The sequence below is a fragment of the Carcharodon carcharias genome, chromosome 7 (assembly GCF_017639515.1).
Source record: "Carcharodon carcharias isolate sCarCar2 chromosome 7, sCarCar2.pri, whole genome shotgun sequence".
In the NCBI taxonomy this organism is placed as follows: Eukaryota; Metazoa; Chordata; class Chondrichthyes; order Lamniformes; family Lamnidae; genus Carcharodon; species Carcharodon carcharias.
The window spans coordinates 30,268,249-30,287,723 of NC_054473.1; the positions used below are offsets into that span (position 1 = coordinate 30,268,249).

At 42.0% G+C, this 19,475-nt stretch overlaps 2 protein-coding genes across 3 annotated transcripts in view; one reads left to right on the top strand and one right to left on the bottom strand.

Annotated features, from left to right (window-relative positions):
* Positions 1–7,332, bottom strand: part of LOC121279661 (metalloproteinase inhibitor 3-like) — a 35,124-nt gene extending 27,792 nt beyond the window's left edge. The window contains exon 1 of the mRNA XM_041190882.1: positions 7,169–7,332. Within this exon, the coding sequence (XP_041046816.1) occupies positions 7,169–7,289 (121 nt within the window). The 5' untranslated portion in view covers positions 7,290–7,332. The remainder of the gene's footprint in view (positions 1–7,168) is intronic.
* syn2b (synapsin IIb) overlaps positions 1–19,475 on the top strand; it is a 430,743-nt gene that overhangs the window by 335,015 nt on the left and 76,253 nt on the right. The gene's annotated exons all lie outside the window — the stretch shown is intronic.

A 19,475-nucleotide genomic window follows, 5' to 3' on the forward strand; every position in this document is an offset into this window, starting at 1 on the left:
GTAGAACAAGTAAAAGAAATGCCTGTGAAGTGAAGCTATTTGCATTTGTAACTTTTAAAATGAGCAATTATTTTTGATCGACAGTTTAAATTGTCAGCACCATCAGTACCTATTTAACAGTGACACCAGAAACTTTAGTAAGCAGTCTTTGATCAGGATGTTTGCTGCTAAATCTAACGTGATGAATACCTCATTTTAATTACGTGCCAACGATGAGGTAGAAACTCGTCAGAGTCTGTTTTCAGGCCCAGAATTAGCACCGCACAGCCAGCACTTGCCCAAAGCTGGAGAACTGAAGCTGGGATGAATCAGGCCTCAAGTTTCATTTAAATAATATGGGTGAACTGATCTGTCACATTTCCATTAGCAGCTCACCTTTTTGCAGCAAGTAATTCCAGGCCACATACTGTACCTCACTGACAGCAACCACAGGTCAATGGTGGCTGCCGTAGGACAGCAGGAGGGGAGCAGATTGTGCTGGCAGTAGTGCTGTAGATCCAAGAGGAGCCCTCCTGTTCTTCCTGGCTCCACAAGAAGGTTTATAAAACTATTTTAAGACAATACTTACATTAAGCAGTGATTGCATTTTTTTTTGCTCTTGAAGGATCCTTATTTCTGTGAGGGGGACTTAAAACAGGGATTAGGCCCCATATTTACATATGATCTGATGCCCATTATAGACAGCTGCCAGGGACGCCTGAAAAATGCCCTGACGTGTTTCAGATGATGTTGGAATGTAAAACATTGGTCCCCAAAATTGGGCCTCATTGCACGCATGCAGTCCAAGTTTGTTGCTTGCATAATGACATGAGGCAGCCTCCACACTAAAAGGTTTCCAGGAATTTGTTGAACAATGAGTCGGGAAAATATTTTAGAACTGATTACTGCTTATTCTCTTCCTAGCACTGCTTAACTTTACCTTTTAAACCAAAATGCAAAAAGCCATTTTTACACTTTGTGTGGCTCAGACTCCATGTCACAATGCAAGTGACAAATTGCAGTTGGATTTTTAAGCTTTCCATATGCATTTGCCTTCCAAAGCTGAAACAAACTCAAATGATTTGTTTGAATTCATGTGAATGTCTGATGACTTTTATGTTTTTTTTAAAAGCAAAGTAAGTGGTAAAAATCATTCAAACTTTGAATGTTCTATAATGCTAAACAACATAAACAATAACAAGTGGCTTCCGTTCCAAAGAAGAGTCACATTGGACTTGAAATGTTGGGATGAATTTTATGTGCTCCCAGGAGCATGTTTCCCAAAGGCCAGGTACATAAAATGGGGTGGGTGCCCATCCCACTGCTTTTCCACCCACCCCTGAGCTCACCCCCACAACCCCCCCACCCCACCCCAGATAATATGGGGAGCAGGCAGGCGCCAAAATCTGCAGCCTGCCCACCATATTTAAATAAAATAGTTGGCTCGTTATCATGCCAACTAACCCTGATAATACACTGCCCACGCCATAAAATGTTTGGCATGAGCATCTGGGTGGGAGCAGGATGCCTAATTTTTAAACTTAAATGTTCAATGAGAAGGAAGGGGGGTTGCTCTTTGGGAGCTTCCCTTTGCCGATCTTGAGGCAGCCCCACTTAGGTTGAAACCCCCCCCTCTTTCTACCCACTCCTACCCTTAAACCCACCCCCATACTACCCCCACCTCAGTGCCCCTCCCCTCTCCCTAACCAACCCAAACCCTCCCAGCCCAAGAATCACAGATTCACACAGTGCAGAAGAGGCCCTTCGGTCCATCGAGTCTGCACCAACACATGAGAAACACCTGACCTACTTACCTAATCCCATTTACCAGCACTTGGCCCATAGCCTTGAATGTTATGATGTGCCAAGTGCTCATCCAGGTACTTTTTAAAGGAGGTGAGGCAACCCGCCTCCACCACCCTCCCAGGCAGTGCATTCCAGACCATCACCACCCTCTGGGAAAAAAAAGTTTTTCCTCACATCCCCCCTAAACCTCCTGCTCCTCACCTTGAACTTTTGTCCGATTGAGCTAGAAGGAGGCAAGAGTTTCAAGACCCCAGACTCACCTGCTCCAGGAATCCAAGGCCTTGGGATCCTCTCTTCATTAGCAGTCCCGGCAGCAGCCACTGACACCTTTCTGGCGTTGCCGGGACTGATGGAGCTGCCAGCTAATCGGATTGGCTAGCAGCTCCAGGGCGTGGGACTTGCGCCCCAATAAAGGGTGCAAGTCCCACTCGGCCCTGTTTAAATCAGCCTCACAGCACTTTGTGGCTGTGGGGTGGGTCGGCATGGAGTGGGCTGGCTCCACGACGACATGGTTTTCAAGGTGGTGGTGGGAGGTGTCGTCCACACCACCACCCTCCCCCGCCAACCCCGGCCATGTTATTCAGCCCGTTACCTCTGCTTCTCTCTTCACAGATGCTTCTAGACCTGCTGAGTTTTCCAGCACTTTGTAATTTCTGTTTTCATATTATCAATCTGTGTCTATGTGAATTCATACTATTTTAAAGGTTCTATCAGTACAGTAAACAAATCTAATCAAAATGTGTCTTCCGTTAAATGCTTCAACAGTAGCACTAATCCAATAGTAATGCAGCATAATTCACTTGATTTGAATCCTGCAAATCAGATCTGAACCCATCAGGTGCTGCCAGTTTTTTGACCCTAATTATCCACCACCTTTGGTGTTGTGATCAAAAATAATGTGTGAATGCACCCCTACAGCCCAGCAGCAGAATCAGGTGACAGGATACAAAATATCCGGGAATCGACAGGGTGCAACTCTTAAAAATATGTTAGGGAAAGATTTTCCAGCTTTTGATTGTGCGCAGATTGTCTGCTGCTCCACTGGGAAGGAGCTTTTGCTCCAGGAGGCCATAGATGTCAGCAGTGACCTGCCATGAGAGCCTGAGCCTCCTGAGGCACTGGCCTAGTCAAGAGAGCTGATCCTCTCTGCCTATGGTACCTGCTTTTGGGGGCTTGTCTCCTTCTAGCTCAATCGGCATCACCTCTGCCCTCTGGTGGGGCATTGAGATCAGGAGAAGGCAGCTGATGCTGCTGGTGCAGTTGGTGGTGTTGCTTCTCCTCATGCCCCTCGTCAAAGGTGGAAGCTGGAGCTGCATAAGCTGCTCCCATGCTGTGGTGAAGTCTGGCATGAGGGAAGTGAGGCTGAGAGTGAGTGAAGTGCTAAACAGATGAGGTGCCTTCCACAAAGGTGGCAATCACCTGTCAAGCAGTGACAGCACTCTCTGAGAGAAGAAGTGCTTTGAACAGCAGCCTCTCATCTTGCCACGGCTGGTGATCCTCACTTTCACTGGCCAAAACCTTTGAAACCCTGTCAGTTTCAGTGAAGAAGCTTTCCCTGCTCAATAATTTGCTAAGAAGTTGGGAAACAGGCTGTTAAAAGCGGAATAGAGTGTTAAATAAGTGCTTAATGACCTATTTGAACATCTAATTACTTACCCATACGAATATACAACATACGAATTAGGAGTAGGCCACTCAGCCCTTCGAGCCTGCTCCGCCATTCAATAAGATCATGGCTGATCTGAATGTAACCTCAATCACACATGCCTGTCTACCCCGATAACCTTTCGATCCCTTGTTAATCAAGAATCTATCTATCTCTGCCTTAAAAATATTCAAAGGCTCAGCTTCCACCGCCTTTTAGGGAAGAGAGTTGCAAAGACTCATGACCTCCTGAGAGAAAAAATTTCTCCTCTTCTCTGCCTTAAATGAGCGACCCCTTATTTTTAAACAGTGACCCCTAATTCTAGATTCTCCCACAACTGGAAACATCCCCTCCACATCCACCCTGTCAAGACCCCTCAGGATCTTAAAGGTTTCAATCAAGTCGCCTCTTACTCTTCTAAGCGTCAGTGAATACAAGCCTAACCTGCCTAACCTTTCCTCATAAGACAACCCACCCATTGCTGGTATTAGTCTAGCAAACCTTCTCTGAACTGCTTCTAATGCATTTATTTCTTGCCTTAAATAAGGAGACCAATACTGTATACAGTACAAATGTGGTCTCACCAGTCCCTATACAACTGACGCATAACCTCCCCACTTTTGTAATCAATTCCGCTCACAATAAACAATAACATTCTATTAGCTTTCCTAATTACTTGCTGTAATTTGTGATTCATGCACTAGGACACCCAGATCCCTCTGATTCTCAGAGTGGCGATCTCTCGCCATTTAAAAAGTTTCTTTTTATTCCTCCTGCCAAGATGGACCATTTCACAACATTTCCAAGCAGGTCTCCTGCTCACCTTCAATCCTATCCCTGTGAATCCCAGAGATTTCAGACCCCCAATCCAGTGGCACTTTTTGGAATTTAACTCCCTGCATTCACTTGAACCTACCTCTCTTTAACTGAGAAAATACCACCCCTCTCCTGACAGAGAAGCATCAATTAGACTATTGAACTTAATGTCAAGACAGGTATAGAAAGTGAAATAAAGAGAGGGAAAATATAGAATTAAGAGGCAGAAAGGGAAAGTGAAAAGAAAAATATATATTTTCATTTTTTAAAAATCTCTGATTATATTGAAAAGCTGAAGGAATAAGACTCCAGGCTTGTAAAAGTTAATTTTAAGAGAAGTTGGCAATAATTAAGGCTTACCATGTGTTAAAAGGTACTGGCACTGGAATGTTCACGATTGTATATATATCAGTTAAGTACAGCACTTTCATACTGCTCAATGTATTTGACTGGTGAGTCAGAGATCACAACATGTTTATTGCGTAGCTTCTAGAGAAGCACAGCATCACAGACAGTAACTTCCTGATTTCAGCACTTAACTGTGTATGTAATTATTGGAAGCATTGTCAAATTTCCACATAAATAATGGTGAAAATAGTGTTTGCTAAATAATTTTAAAATTCTATAGTAGTGAATTTAAATTGATCAGAATGCTGATACTGCAGAACACTATCTTGCAAGCGTTGTTACCATGACATTTTCATTCAAATATTCATGAATGTAAAAAATCCATGTGCAGTTAATAATATGGCCGACTGAAGGTAAAGTAGTGCTTTCATGAAAGTGGTTGTGCATTTTGTTTTAGCTGTTACCTATTTAATCTCACACTCCTACATAACGTTTGTCCTAATTCCTAGCAAACACATCAAAGCTTTTCAAACGACTGTGGTGCTCATGGTCTGATGGCAAGTTAATTAAAGAACTGACTTTTAACATTGAATATCATAGCCAAATTTTTGCTACATGATCAAATTTGAGGGGAGAAAAAGGTTTGAGTTCTGTCTTTTTTCATCCTGTACAAAGTAAGAGTGCCTACAGGAGGATTAAGTGCCTTACCCATACACATGAACATCTTTGATGTGTAGGAAGCCTGTCACTTTTGATGACCAGCAGTAATATGCTGTTCTGTATTCACACAAGGGATGGTGTGGTGCAAAACCAGCAACATCATACATAACCCCATAATGTGTCTTCATTCGCACAGGGTGACTTTGTTAAATTCTTGAATACAGACTTTTGAATTAAAGGGAAACAAACTTTTGCCCTGAGAATCTAATTATTTGCATTAGAAAAAGGCACTGAGTAAAGCATTCAGCGTTGTTGGCCCAAAGGAAAAACGAGGAATTAAACAAAAACCTCTCCTCCCAAAGTTGGTTTGCCATCTTTAACATAAAACATTACAGATTATTTTTTTCATTTTCTTACGTCTGAAAGTGGCTGCATTTATCAATCTTATCCTGAGCTTCGGAGGGATCTTTTCTCTCTCTTGCAAGATTGGGACTATTCCCATTCCTTTGCTAAGGTTCCCAAAGAGGAGCCCAAAAAAATTCTATTATGTTGAAGTGTGTTCAGAGGATAGCTTTGTTAAGCAAACTGAAAAGATAGAGCATTAAAACAAAACCCTGAGGCTGTCTCAAAACAGACTCAGACTCAGTTACAGTAAAGAATGTTGTAAATTAACATTAATGGATACTTTATCAAATGAAAAACAAATCATGGAATACAAGTGTGGATTTCTGTTGATTCTTATGAGTGGCATAACCTGTCTGAGAATAGTTCTAAAAACTCAATTTTGGTTTTCTATCTGTGATGTGGCACTGCAACTTAGACAAATACTATTATCACACTTCAAAGTGCCAAAGAATCTTTCAGCTGTCAATTTATGTGCAGCTTTGGTCTAGTTTGGCATGCTGTGTGCTGGCTGAAATCTATTGAAGGGACAGGCTCATGGAACAACAGCTACATTGTCAAGCTGTCCCTGAGTGCAACACTACTAATCACTTCAAAGAGAATGGATAGTAAAAGGTGCTTGGCCCGGGCTTAATCAATTCTCCTGCTTGTAACCGTACAGAACAGACACAGAAAAAGCAAAAGTTGTGGTGGTCTCCCAGAATTAAACATTGACTGAATTCTTTATTCATTATAAACTCAGCTCACCCCACCAGAGGATTAGACATATTATTATTTTTCTTTTACCCCACTGAATGTTTCCTATCTTTATAACAGTTATGGTTAGATTTTCACTTGAGATAGTTCAACAGCCTTTATTTTAGTGTAACAACATGTATCCCAACTGGAAAAAACTAGGTTAACGGTTCCTTCCGCTGAATGGGAAGCCCCTGGGTTGGCAACCAGTCGTTGCTATCATCAGATCAGTCACTATTCAAATGGTCTTGTACACCAAAGTTTACAAAGGGGATTAGAGAGTTGCTTTATAAAATACGAATTACAGACTGAATTATCTGAACCAAAGATCGTGATTTTTAATTTGCATATAGACCTTGCTATCTGATTATTGAGGACAACTAATCAGTATTCAGAAAGAATTGTCTTTCCCAAAGAAATGCAAATCTTGTTTTTAAATTTTTTTACATTTATTGTTAGAAGTGATTGGCAGATATCCAGTGACAGATTGAAAACCGTTACTTTTGTATATTTATAAGAATTCTGTATTTAAACCCTTTAGTTTAAGCCATGTATTAAAAAGATTGCATTTCCTATTAATGAAATCATAATTAAGCTTCAGAAAGTGACATTTGAATTTGGTAGGGCTCCTCCTCCAATATTTAGTAGGCTCCCTGCTTTCCTGAAGTAAGCCGGTTATATGTTTTTCCAAGTCTGAAAGTCTTCAAATGTTTAATTAAAAGCAAAAAAATAGTCACAATCGTGCAAATATGGAATCGGTTGGAACATTTGACTTACCTATATCAGAGTTACAAAATGCTGTTTGTGGGTGAACTGGAAGGCAAGTACATCCATTCACGAGCTCCTGAAGCCTCAGAGTCAGAATTGAGAGTAGGAAGCCAGTCACCGGGGTATTCATGTTGAGTTATAGTACACACACAATACACAAGTCTTTCTGCTCAGCAGAGGTTGTGTGTGCTGACCTAACCTCGTGGAAGAGCGAGTCAGTAAACTTCTTTTGCCTGCAGCAGGAGTGATAGGAAGATGAGAAGCTTGTTTAGCAGTAACACAATGCAGCAACCTTGTTTAAGGTTCTCTGACTGAGCTGCCTGATTTCCCACTTTCACCAGAGTGGACCCTCATATTTATGGTCCTGTCACTTCTTTCAAGCCCCGCCTTCCCATGAAGGAAATAGCCTGTCATTGCTTAGGATCCTGTATGAAAGCATGTTGCTGGATTCCAACTCACACATAGATCAGTCATTTCAGGTGATTTCTCCAAATATTTGTTATGATTAGTATAATTGCTGCGGCAATGATAGTTCTTAGGGGAAAAAGATAGCTACAGGAATAGAATCTATTTAAATTATTTCCAAATTTCAAACAATTTAAAAATTCAAATAATCTTTGCCTTGACTTGTATAATTTTTAAAAATATAATGCATGTTAAGAAATAGTAAAGAATGCATTCCTACAGATTGTTTTTAATCAAATTATTCTAAAATTAATTTCAATGTGTCAATTCCTTTAATGTGCCAAATCTTTGAAAATTAAACCCACCAAAATGGTGTGAATATTCTTCATTGTTTCATGAACAGCTTCATTTAATCATAATGTTAAAGATTTATTGTTATGTCAGTAATCTGCTTTTTGCAATATTGAATTCACTAGTCAAGGGTTCAATGCAAAATATTACATATTACAATAATATGTTAGCAGTTATTGGAGACAATACTTTATAATTCCTGCAGTATAGTTAGTCTAGGAGACAAAAAAAATCACTAATGAAAAATGGCTGTCTGTAATGTAGAAATATATCAAAATTTGTAATCAATTCAAAAGATGCATTTGAGAAATGAATCCACTAACAGGACTGGGCATGAGGCATAAATAGAAAATCTTTTCCTGCTTTCAATTTCTTTTACTGTATCAGTTATAAACTGAAGTGCAGCTGGCTATGTGGGATAAGGTGCCAGGGTTACAGTACAGTTACCTCTCCTCTTAAGGGTGATATAACCACATGGGGGAGTTATCAGCCAAGCTAGGTTCCAGGAAGAACATCTCTGCAGACCCCATTTAAACTCCGACTTGATTGCCAGAATAATTTTACACTGCAGCAACACTCTATCTGATGCAATGTGAACTTGTACTTTTATTTAGAATGAAACTTTTTAATTTGTTGCAGAAAACACCATGGGTGATGCTATTAAATTATCACCTTCTCACAAATCTTGATTTAGAAAATGTTTTATCAGGATACAAAAATTGGTTGTATGGTTAATAGTGAGGAAGAAAGCTATAGACTGCATGAAAGTATCAATGGACTATTCGGGTGGGCAGAAAAGTGGAAAATTGAGTTTAATCAGAAGTGTGAGATAGTATATTTGGGTACAGCAAGCAAGGCAAGAGAATACACAATAATTGATAAGTGTAGAGGAACAGAAGAATCTTGGAGTACATCTACAGATTTCTGCAGTAGCAGGACAGGAAGATATGATTATTAAGAAGGCATCTGGGATACTTTCCTTTATTAGCCAAGATATATAAAATGTGATATTAAACACTGGTTAAGCCGCAGCTGGAGTACTGTGAACAATTCTGGTCACTGCATTACAAGGATGTAATCACACTAATTCTCCGTGGTCCATTAACAAGCTCCTAAAGGAATTCAATGGGCCATTAATTGGGGGCGAGTGGGTTACCCATTCCCCCATCATTTGGGCCTACTGCTAGGCTTCTTGGGGTCCCTCAGCATGATGACAGGAAATAGATGCAGTAGGCCAGGAGCATCTCTTCCCATCTCATTATAAGTTCAACATATGGGCTTGTGACCAGTTTAGCTCCATAATCACACTAGAAATCCTTGCAAATATTGGGGCCTTGTAAAAGGGACAGAAATCTGAGTAACACCCTTGCACCCCTTATCCTGATTCCTGTGCTTGGGAAAAGAAGATTCCCTGGGCCAAAGGTCAGAAAAATTGGTGCCTGCAAGCCAAAGATGTGATTGATATTTATTGGTTTGAGTTTGGGACATGAGAGGAACCCTTTCCTTGTGGTAGAATTTTCCATCTAAAAAGAGCATCTACAGTGAATGTCGACTATCTAGCTCTGAGGGAGTATTGTCAGCTGATCAAAAAGTGGCATTCACTGCAGTACTCGAACCAACTGACACAGCTATTCCTGAATCTCATTAGGTGCAGTTTACTAGTTTTCCATATTTTGTATGCTTTTGCACAACTGATATTCATTATTCTTTGATACTGTGTTTCAAAACCTTTTTTCTTTCTATACCTTGTTGCCGTTTACTGCACATTTCCTGAGCTCAGGATACTTGTTGTAACCATTACATACCCTTTATCATACTTGCAGTTCTTTCTTACATTTGGGTTTAAGTGCATACAGTCTTAACTCATGAATCTTGAATTTAGGTTGTGATTGACTTTAGTGCCAATTACGTCTTCTCAGATCTGTTGGTCCTTGCTTGCAGGTAAATTAATTTCTAATAGAATTCATTCTACGTTAAATTAATCATTGTGTAAACATTTTACTACAGATTACTTATTAAGATAAATAACCTCTCAATAAATTAGTAGCTGGAAAAATAACATAATTAAAAGAAATAATGATTAGGCCAATAAATTCTCCTCAATAAATGAGTTTCTGGAAAAATAATTTAGTTCAATGAGCCCACTGGTTTTCAATTACAATTTCATCAGTTTCTGGTGAAATTAATGAATGAATTCCACAAAACTTCAATGAAATCACTGCCTGACATATGATTAATCTTCTTCCATTCTATTTCATTGAATCAATTAGTCCTTCAATTACTTTGGTCCTTCTAAAATCTATGGTCAACAAATAAGATTTCTATATATTAAAAACATCAAGGGGTATGGGGATAGGGCAGGAAAATAGTGCAGTTATAATAAAAACAGAAAAGCCCTCCAGCCCTCACCCCTCAGACCCCCTCATCCTTCCACACACTCCCATGCCCCATCCATGCTGCCTCTTGCTACCGTGCTAGGGCTATGCCCACCACCCTCCCAGCCCCTCATGCCCCCAATGCCAAGCTATTCCTCCAATTTATGGAAGGAAAATCATGTTTGACAAACTCGTTGGAGTTTTTGTGAGGATATTAATTGTAGCATAGATAAAGGAGAAAAAGTGCATATGGTGTATTTGGATTTTCAGAAGGCTTTTGATAAGGTCCCACACAGGAGCTTAGTAAATAAAATTAGAGTGCATGGGATTGGGGGAAATATACTAGTATTAACTGAGACAGAAAACAGAGAGTAGGAATAAAAAGATCATTCTCAGGATTGCAGACTGTTACTAGTCGGGTACTGCAAGGGTCAGTGATAGGTCCACAGCTGTTCACAATCTCAATAAATGATTTGGATGTGGGGACTAAATGTAACATTTCCAAATTTGCTGATGACACCAAACTGGGTGGGAATGCAAATTGTGAGGAGGATGCAAGGAAGCTTCAAGAGGACTTGGACAGGCTAAGTGAATGGGCTAGAACATGGTAGATTAAATATAATATGAATAAGTGTGAAGTTATTCACTTTGGTAGAAAAAGCAGAAAGGCAGAATATTTCTTAAATGGTGAGAGATTGGGAAGTGTGTGTGCCCAATGGGATCTGGGCATCCTTGTTCATGAGTCACTAAAAGCTAGCATGCAGCTGCAGCAGCAATTAGGAAGGCAAATGATATGTTAGCCTTCATCGCCAGAGAATTTCAGTACAGGAGTAAGGATGTCTTGCTGCAGTTATATAGAGCCTTGGTGAGACCTCGCCTAAGTACTGTGCACAATTTTGGTCCCCTTATCTAATCCCCATATCTAAGGAAGGATATACTTGCCATAGAGGGAGTGCAACAGAGGTTCACCAGATTAATCCCTGGAATGGCGGGATTGTTTCAAAAAATTAAGGGTGGCCTCATTGAAACTTACAAAATTCTTAAAGGGCTTGATTTAGATCAGATGTTTCCCCTGGCTGGTGAGTCTAAAAGGAGGGGACATAATCTCAGGATAAGGAGAAGGCCATTTAAGACTGAGATGAGGAGGAATTTCTTCAGTCAAAGGGTGGTGAATCTTTGGAATTCTGTACCCCAGAAGGCTGTGGAAGCTTAATCATTGAGCATGTTCAAGACAGAAATCGATAGATTTCTGGAGAGTAATCACATCAAGGGATATGGAGACAGTGCGGGAAAGTGCCATTGAGGTAGATGATCAGCTATGATCTAATTGAATGGGGAGCAGGCTCGATAGGCAGAATGGCCTACTCCTGTTCCTATGTTCCCAACCCCATAGACACCCATGCTAAGCTATGGCATTTCCATGCCCTTTCACCCACTATACACTCTATAGAATCACTGAACCCCATAGTGACAAAAGTATGTGTATAAAAAGCTTTAAAAAAGTCATTTATTCATTACTTTCCACAATGTTAAACTATTTTAGGCCTTCTTTGAGCTATATCTTGGTAATTTCATATCGAGCGTTTAAGGATTCTGAATGATTCAGGCTAATCAAAAGTGCACATCTGGATTTATTTAGCTTTGGACAAAACCTTTTCTTCACCTAAAAGAGAAAAGAAAGACTTGCATGAATGCTTTTCGCAACCACTGGACATCTCAAAGTGCTTTATAGCCAATTAAATACATTTTTTGAAGTATAGTCACTATTAAAATGTAGGAAATGCAGCAGTTAACTTGCACTAAACAAACTCCAACAAACAGTTGATGTCAAAATGCAGCAAGACTTGGACAATATCCAGGCTTGGGCTGACAAATGGCAAGTAAGATTAGAGCCACACAAGTGCCAGTCAATGACCATCTCCAAAAAGAGAGAATCTAACCACTGCCCCTTGACATTCAATGGCATTATCATTGCTGATTCCCCCACAGTCAACATCCTGGGGGGTTACCATTGGCCAGAAACTGAACTGGGCTAGCCATATAAATACTATGGCTACAAGAACAGATCAGAGGCTAGGTATCGTGTGACAAGTAACTCACGGCCTGACCCCACAAAGCCTGTCCACCATCTGCAAGGCACAATTCAGGAGTGTGATGGAATATTTCCCACTTGCCTGGATGAGTGCAGCTCCCACAACACTCTAGAAGCTTGACACCATCCAGGACAAAGCAGCCCGCTTAATTGCCAGCCTTTCCACAAACATTCACTTCCTCCACCACAGACGCATAGTAGCAGCAGGGTGTACTATCTAAAAGATCCACTGCAGGAATTCACCAAAGCTCCTTAGACAGCACCTATGGAACCCACGACTGCTACCATCTAGAAGGACAGGGGCAGCAGACACAAGGGAACACCACCACCTGGAAGATCCCCTCCAAGCCACTCAGCATCCTGACTTGGAAATGTGTCGCCATTCCTCCACTGTTGCTGGGTCAAAATCCTGGAACTCCCTCCCTAACATCGCTGTGGGTGTACCTACATCACATGGACTGCAGAAATTCAAGAAGGCAGCTCACCACCAACTTCTCAAGGGCAATTAAGGATGAGCAATAAATGCTGGCCTAGCCAGCAATACCCACATCCCTTGAATGAATTTTAAAAAAGCCTTGTGATAATAACCAGATAATCTTTTTTTGGCATGTTGATAGAACGCAATGTCGAAAAGTGTCATTGGAGCTTTTACATCTGCCCAAGCAGGCATATGGAGCCTCGGTTTAACTTTTCATCTGACAAACAGCACCTCTGACAGTGCAGCACTCCCTCAGTGCTGTGCTGGAGTGTCAGCCTTGATTTTTGTACTCAAGCCCTGGAGTGGGACCTGAACACGGAACCCTGCGATTCAGAGGTTAGTGTGCTACCAACTGAGCCACGGCTGACTGTATATCATTGAGACCCCATCTCTGCCGGTGGGACAGGGCATATCCAGGGATGGTGGTGATTGTGTCTGAGACATTGTCTGAAAGGTATGACTTGGTAGTATGTCAATATCCGGCTCTTGCTTGACTAGTCTGTGGAACAGCTTTCCCAAATTTGGTACAAGCCCCCAGATGTTAGTAAGGAGGATTTTGCAGGGTTGAGAGGGTCCTTATCATTTCTGGTGCCCTTATCATGTCAGTGATCCATCTGGTTTCATTCCTTTTTGACTTTTCTGTTTTGGTTTGATACAACTGAGAGGCTTGGTAGGCCATTTCAGAAGGCATTTAAGAGTCAACCACTTTGCTGTGGGTCTGGAGTGCCATCTCAGCCAGGCCAGGTAAGGATGGTAGATTTCCTTCCCTAAAGGGCAGTGAATAAACGAAAGTTTCAAGAAGTTGTAATAATATTGGCCCTTTCATGCAGTTTCTGCTGGCATAAGCTAATAGGATTGCAAATATTACAAGCTGGAAGAATTCATCTTTTTTTCTCAGTATCAATGATATGAAGGCTTTTATTAGATAGTAAGAAGTTTTCTTTCTCATGGAATGTAAAATATTTTCCAATTATATTGCATGGAACTGAGGCAGGCTTTCTAACTGGCCGGCATACTGGGTGAATGGCTATGAATGATGAATGGGGGAGGCATAGAGGTAGCACGGGATGGCAGGGGTGATCTGATGGAGCGTGGAGGATACATGGGAAACATAGAGGTGGCATGGGTGACCTGAGAGGACATGGAGGATACATAGATGGGCATGCAGGTGGTTTAGGATGGCATGGGCGATCTGAGGGAGTATGGGCTGGCACAAGGCGGTGGGCAGGGGTTGAGGAAGTAGAGGGGTGAGATTCACGGGGTCTTCAAACACTGTTGGGAGCTGGGATTCTGTTGGAGAACTGAGGCGGGCTTTCTAACCTGCCTGCCTCCGCACCTGCACTCCTCACGCACTCCAGTGCAGCTCGCAGCCTGCACACCCAACTCCGGTGTGAAAAGACAAAAATGGCACATCAAGTCACGCATCGGTTGGGTGTACAGTTTGCAAGCCTGGGTTTTCCAGGCTCAGAGGAAGAATCAGTCGAGTATTTATTTATTATTCATAAACCTTTATAAATTGGGCATAATGTTTAAGCTCATTCCTGGCAAACAACATAAGTATGTTGGTGTCAGGGTTCAAAATCAAAAGGAAAATCAGCTTACTGGCCACTTAGGTCAGCATTATTGCTCTGATGGTACTAGCGAGAAGGACGTACATTGTGAGCCATTAAGAAAAACATTTTGGCAAAACAAAGTATGGACATTTGAGCAACGTGACCCAAAACAGCAGATAAAGATCAAGCTGCATTGTCTAATACATGAATTATTGTTGGAAAGTCACAAAAGTTTTGTATGCAGCGACTTGGATTATTACAATTCTCAAAGAAAATATGACTAGAATAATGTTAGTGCTAATTAGGGCACAGTTTCGTTGGTCAGTACATGTCATGCAAAACAAGGTCACCTAAATATGTATTTTTTCACAATAAATCATATGACATTTCTTGCATAATGGTCGACTGCCAAAAATAAAATGTTGAATACATTACTGAAGCTTTGTGACCTATCAATAAACAATTAAAAATAAACATCAGCAAATCAACCAGAATGGTTGAGCACAAGGATAAGTGGCATAGGCTACTCATAGATCAATGTAAATCCAAGATGCAAGCCGAAGCATAACAGAAATTGAGGAACCAAGGCAGATAATCAGTTTGATTTCCTTCAAACAGCGCGGCACAGGCACAGCACAGATAAGCAATTCTGATAGTGATTGTCATATGATAGTCAGGTATGAGACAATGGTTCTCAGACAAATGGTGGTCGAAGTGGCATGGAATTTTTGTTATGAGAAGAAAGCACTATTACTGGAGTGTAGCCAATTTAGATACTTGACATCTTTTGAGCAGTAACTGATAGGTTTAACATGCAGACTAATAGACCTGGAACTAATGCATTAGGAAATTGAACACTTCGTATTATCTTTAATTTTCTGCTTGGTCCTTTAGTTATATATTTACTGCAGTAGCCTGACTGATTAAAATAAATGGCTATGGAACTTGACACCTTGTCGGTTTCATTTTTTCCATGACTCATAATTGAATTAAAGAGCAGTGTTTGGATGAAGTGTTGGGTGGTGATGTGCGTCTGGTTTCGAAGTGATAAAGCAGAGAATTGTACTTCAGCAAATATATTAAATAGATTTTAAGAGACTGTTTACATGAACTTAAAGAGGTTATAATCCTTTGGTTAGCCTAGAAATGTTGGTGTCTCTCACAAGCACCTTGCCAGAAATATCCATCCCTGGGGAACATAGGGTAATTGGACAGAAAGAACCACTGGTGACACGTGAGTAAGAGGATGTTGCTGACCGGGGTGTAGGGATCCATAACCACTTAGCTGAAGAGCCTTGGGATCCAAATCCTGTTGGTACTGCTTTTAAAAGAATGATGTTTGCACTGGGAGTCATCACAGGCAGTACCCTGCAGATGACAGTTCAATTTCTGATTGAATTACCCACATGTGCAATATCATTGCTGGATGGCTTTGTAGCACAATAGTCCACCATGGAGCACATGGCAACTCCGGGAACATTCACAGTGACAACTCATGTTACAGATTCCAAATGGGAGTCTGTGCTTCTATCATTAATATCTCAATCAACTGTCATAGAAACAGGGGGTGCAAGATTGAATAGTGCTGTCTCTTGCAGCTTCCAAGTGATGGGAACTGAGTTCCTGACTAGCATCATAGATAGCCTCACTAATCTCATCATTACCATTCATCTGAACAGTGGTCATGTGGAAGCAGTGATCAGAAAAAGGGGAAAGGCAAAAATGGATATAGCCAGATCTGGCCTGAACATACAGTTGAAAGGACACTGTCAATGCAGTGCTACAAAAAGTGCAGTCTGCATCTGCTCCCTCTTAGGATTTAATTGCCATATGACAAGGGCTACTTTCGTTGCAGGAAGCCCCAAAAGCAGAAGAGCATGTCGCTAGCCCAAATATTCCAACATTCCGGTAGCACCCAGGCTAGGATTTCAAGCACAGAATTCACATATTGGTACCAAATGAAAGAATGATTATGAAAGCACTAGGTTTATACACGGTAATTTATTAAAATTATGGTTTCACTGGTTGATGTTGTGCATGTATAAACTGTCCTTGGTGCATCCACTTTGTTCTCAGTACACCAAAGTAAAGAAGATAAGAACATTTGCAGTGAGTCAAAATTAATGGGTTTGGCATACAACAAGGAGGACTCTAAGAAGTTGGGAGGACATAGGTTCGTGGATTAGGCAGATGGGTGGCAGATGCAATAAAATGTGCTGAAAGTGTGAGACAATACACTTTTGGAGAAATAGCAAGAAATTAGAGGATAAACTAATGGTAAAATGGAACAGAAAGACATATTAAAGGCATTGAGTAGAAGAGAAAAGAAGTAATGACTGACCCGTGCAAGGCATTGATAAGGCTACCATTAGAATGCCTTAAACAGTTTGGGGCTCCTCATTAAAGAAAGCAATATGACTAGAAAGCTATACAAAGTGTAAAGTGTAAGTTCACCAGGGTGACACCAGAGATAAGAAACTATAGTTATAAGGAGAGATCTGAAATACTAGGGCCTGAACTTTATGTTCTACAGTCAAGCATGTGAAATTGTATGAGATGATGTTGGGTATACATTCCAACGTCATCACACACGCTGGCAATATTGAGGTCAGCGGGTGCACGCGGGAATCATAACCCCACCTGCCGACAATAAAAGGGCCAATTAAGACCATTAAAAAGCCAATTGTTCTCGATTTTACATTGCCCATGCAATTTCCTGCTCATAACATGGGCAAATGGGCAAGGGGGTAGTCCACTTTTAACGAATTGGCATTCAAGGGCAGAATAAAAAGGGTCTGGAGCATTGCCATTGTGAGTAGGGAGGAGTTTAGGAGATAGTTTGCTGCTGGTTGCTTAGTGAAACTTGACCGCTGTTTTTCTGTTTTGAACTTCAGTCTTTGCATTGCTAGCCTTCGTTTCAGGATTCATTGGTGTTTCCAAGGCCCTAGGAGGATTTATACGGTGTGGACCCTTCCAGTCACAAGACAGCCTTCTGTTTCTCTGGCAATGGGGACTGTGTACTCCACTGGTGGCACTTCCTCTGAGAAGGAAGAGAGGGGCAGAAGGGAGAGGAGGCCAGGTATCCATCGGCTGCATCCTATGAGAGTAGAGGCACAGGCACAGGGGGCACAGGGCCAGCAGGGTGTCCAAGGTGGAAGGGGCCACAGAAGATGCCACTATCCTGCTGCTAGAATGTACCAGCAGTGATACAGCTACCTCAGCATGTCTGAGGTGCAATGTTGAAGGAGGCTCCACTTCTCCAGGAAGACCGTGGCCGCAACATATCAAATGATTGTGCCGGAAATCACCTCCAACTGTGTGGGAGGCTATCACATGCCAGTGATTATGAAGGTCACAGTGGCCCTCAACTTCTATGTCTCTGGCTCTTTCCAGGGGTCAGTGGGAGATGTGTGTGGAGTGTCCCAATCAACTGTCCACAGTTTTTTAAAAATTCATTCATGGGATGTGGGCTTCGCTGGCTGGGCCAGCATTTATTGCCCATCCCTAGTTGCCCTTGGGAAGGTGGTGGTAAGCTGCCTTCTTGAACCATGAGGTGTAGGTACACCCACAGTGCTGTTAGGAAGGGAGTTCCAGGAATTTGACCCAGTGGCAGTGAAGGGATGGCAATATATTTCCAAATCAGGATGGTGAGTGACTTGCAGGGGAACTTCCAGGTGATGGTGTTCCCATCTATCTGCTGCCCTTGTCCTTCCAGATGGGAGCAGTTGTGGGTTTGGAAGGTGCTGTTGAAGGAGCCTTGATGAATTCCTGCAGTGCATCTTGTAGATGGTGCACACTGCTTACCCTGTGTGTTGGTGGCGGAGGGTGTGAATGTTTGTGGATGTGTTGCCAATCAAGGGGGCTGCTTTGTCCTGGATGGTGTCAAGCTCCTTGAGTATGGTGGGAGCTGCACTCATCCAGGCAAGTGGAGAATATTCCATCACACTCCTGACTTGTGCCCTGTAGATGGTGGATAGGATTTAGGGAGTCAGGAAGTGGGTTACTCATCACATGATTCCTAGCCTCTGACCTGCTCTTGTAGCCAGAGTATTTATATGGCTAGTCCAGTTCAGTTTCGATCAATGGTAACCCCCAGGATGTGGCTACTGGGGGATTCAGTGATGGTAATGCCATTGAATATCAAGGGTGATGGTTGGATTCTCTCTTGTTAGAGATGGTCATTGCATGACACATGAGTGGCGCGAATGTTAGTTGCCACTTGTCAGCCCAAGCCTGGATATTGTCCAGTCTTGTTGCATTTGGACATGGACTGCTTCAATATCTGAGAAGTCGTGAGTGATACTGAACATTGTGCAATCATCAGCAAACATCAACACTTCTTTTCTTATGATGGGAGGAAGGTCATTGATGAAGCAGCTGAAGATGATTGGGCCGAGGACACTACCCTGAGGAACAAATGCGGTGATGTCCTGGAGCTGAGATGACTGACCTCCAACCACCACAGCCATCTTCCGTTGTGCTAGGTATGACTCCAACCAGTGGAGAGCTTTCCCCCTGATTCCCATTGACTCCAGTTTTGCTAGGGCTCCTTGATGCCACACTCTGTCAAATGCAGCCTTTATGTCAAGGGCAGCCACTCTCACCTCACCTTGGGAGTTCAACTCTCTTGTCCATGTTTGAGTCATGGCTGTAATGAGGTTAGGAGCTGAGTGGCCCTGGTGGAACCCGAACTGAGCGTCAGCAAACAGGTTATTGCTAAGCAAGTGCCAATTTGATAGCACTGTTCATGACCCCTTCCAATACTATACTAATGATGGAGAGTAGACTGATGGGGTGATAATGTTCGGGTTGTATTTGTCCTACATTTTGTGTACAGGACATCCCTGGGCAATTTTCCACATAGCTAGATGGATGCCAGTGTTGTAGCTGTACTGGAACGGCTTGGCTACGGGCGTGGCAAGTTCTGGAGCACAAGCACAGTACTGTCTGGGCCCATAGCCTTTGCTGTATCCAGTGCCTTCAGCCATTTCTTGATATCATATGGAGTGAATTGAATTGGATGAAGACTGGCATCTATGATGCTGGAGACCTCTGGAGGAGG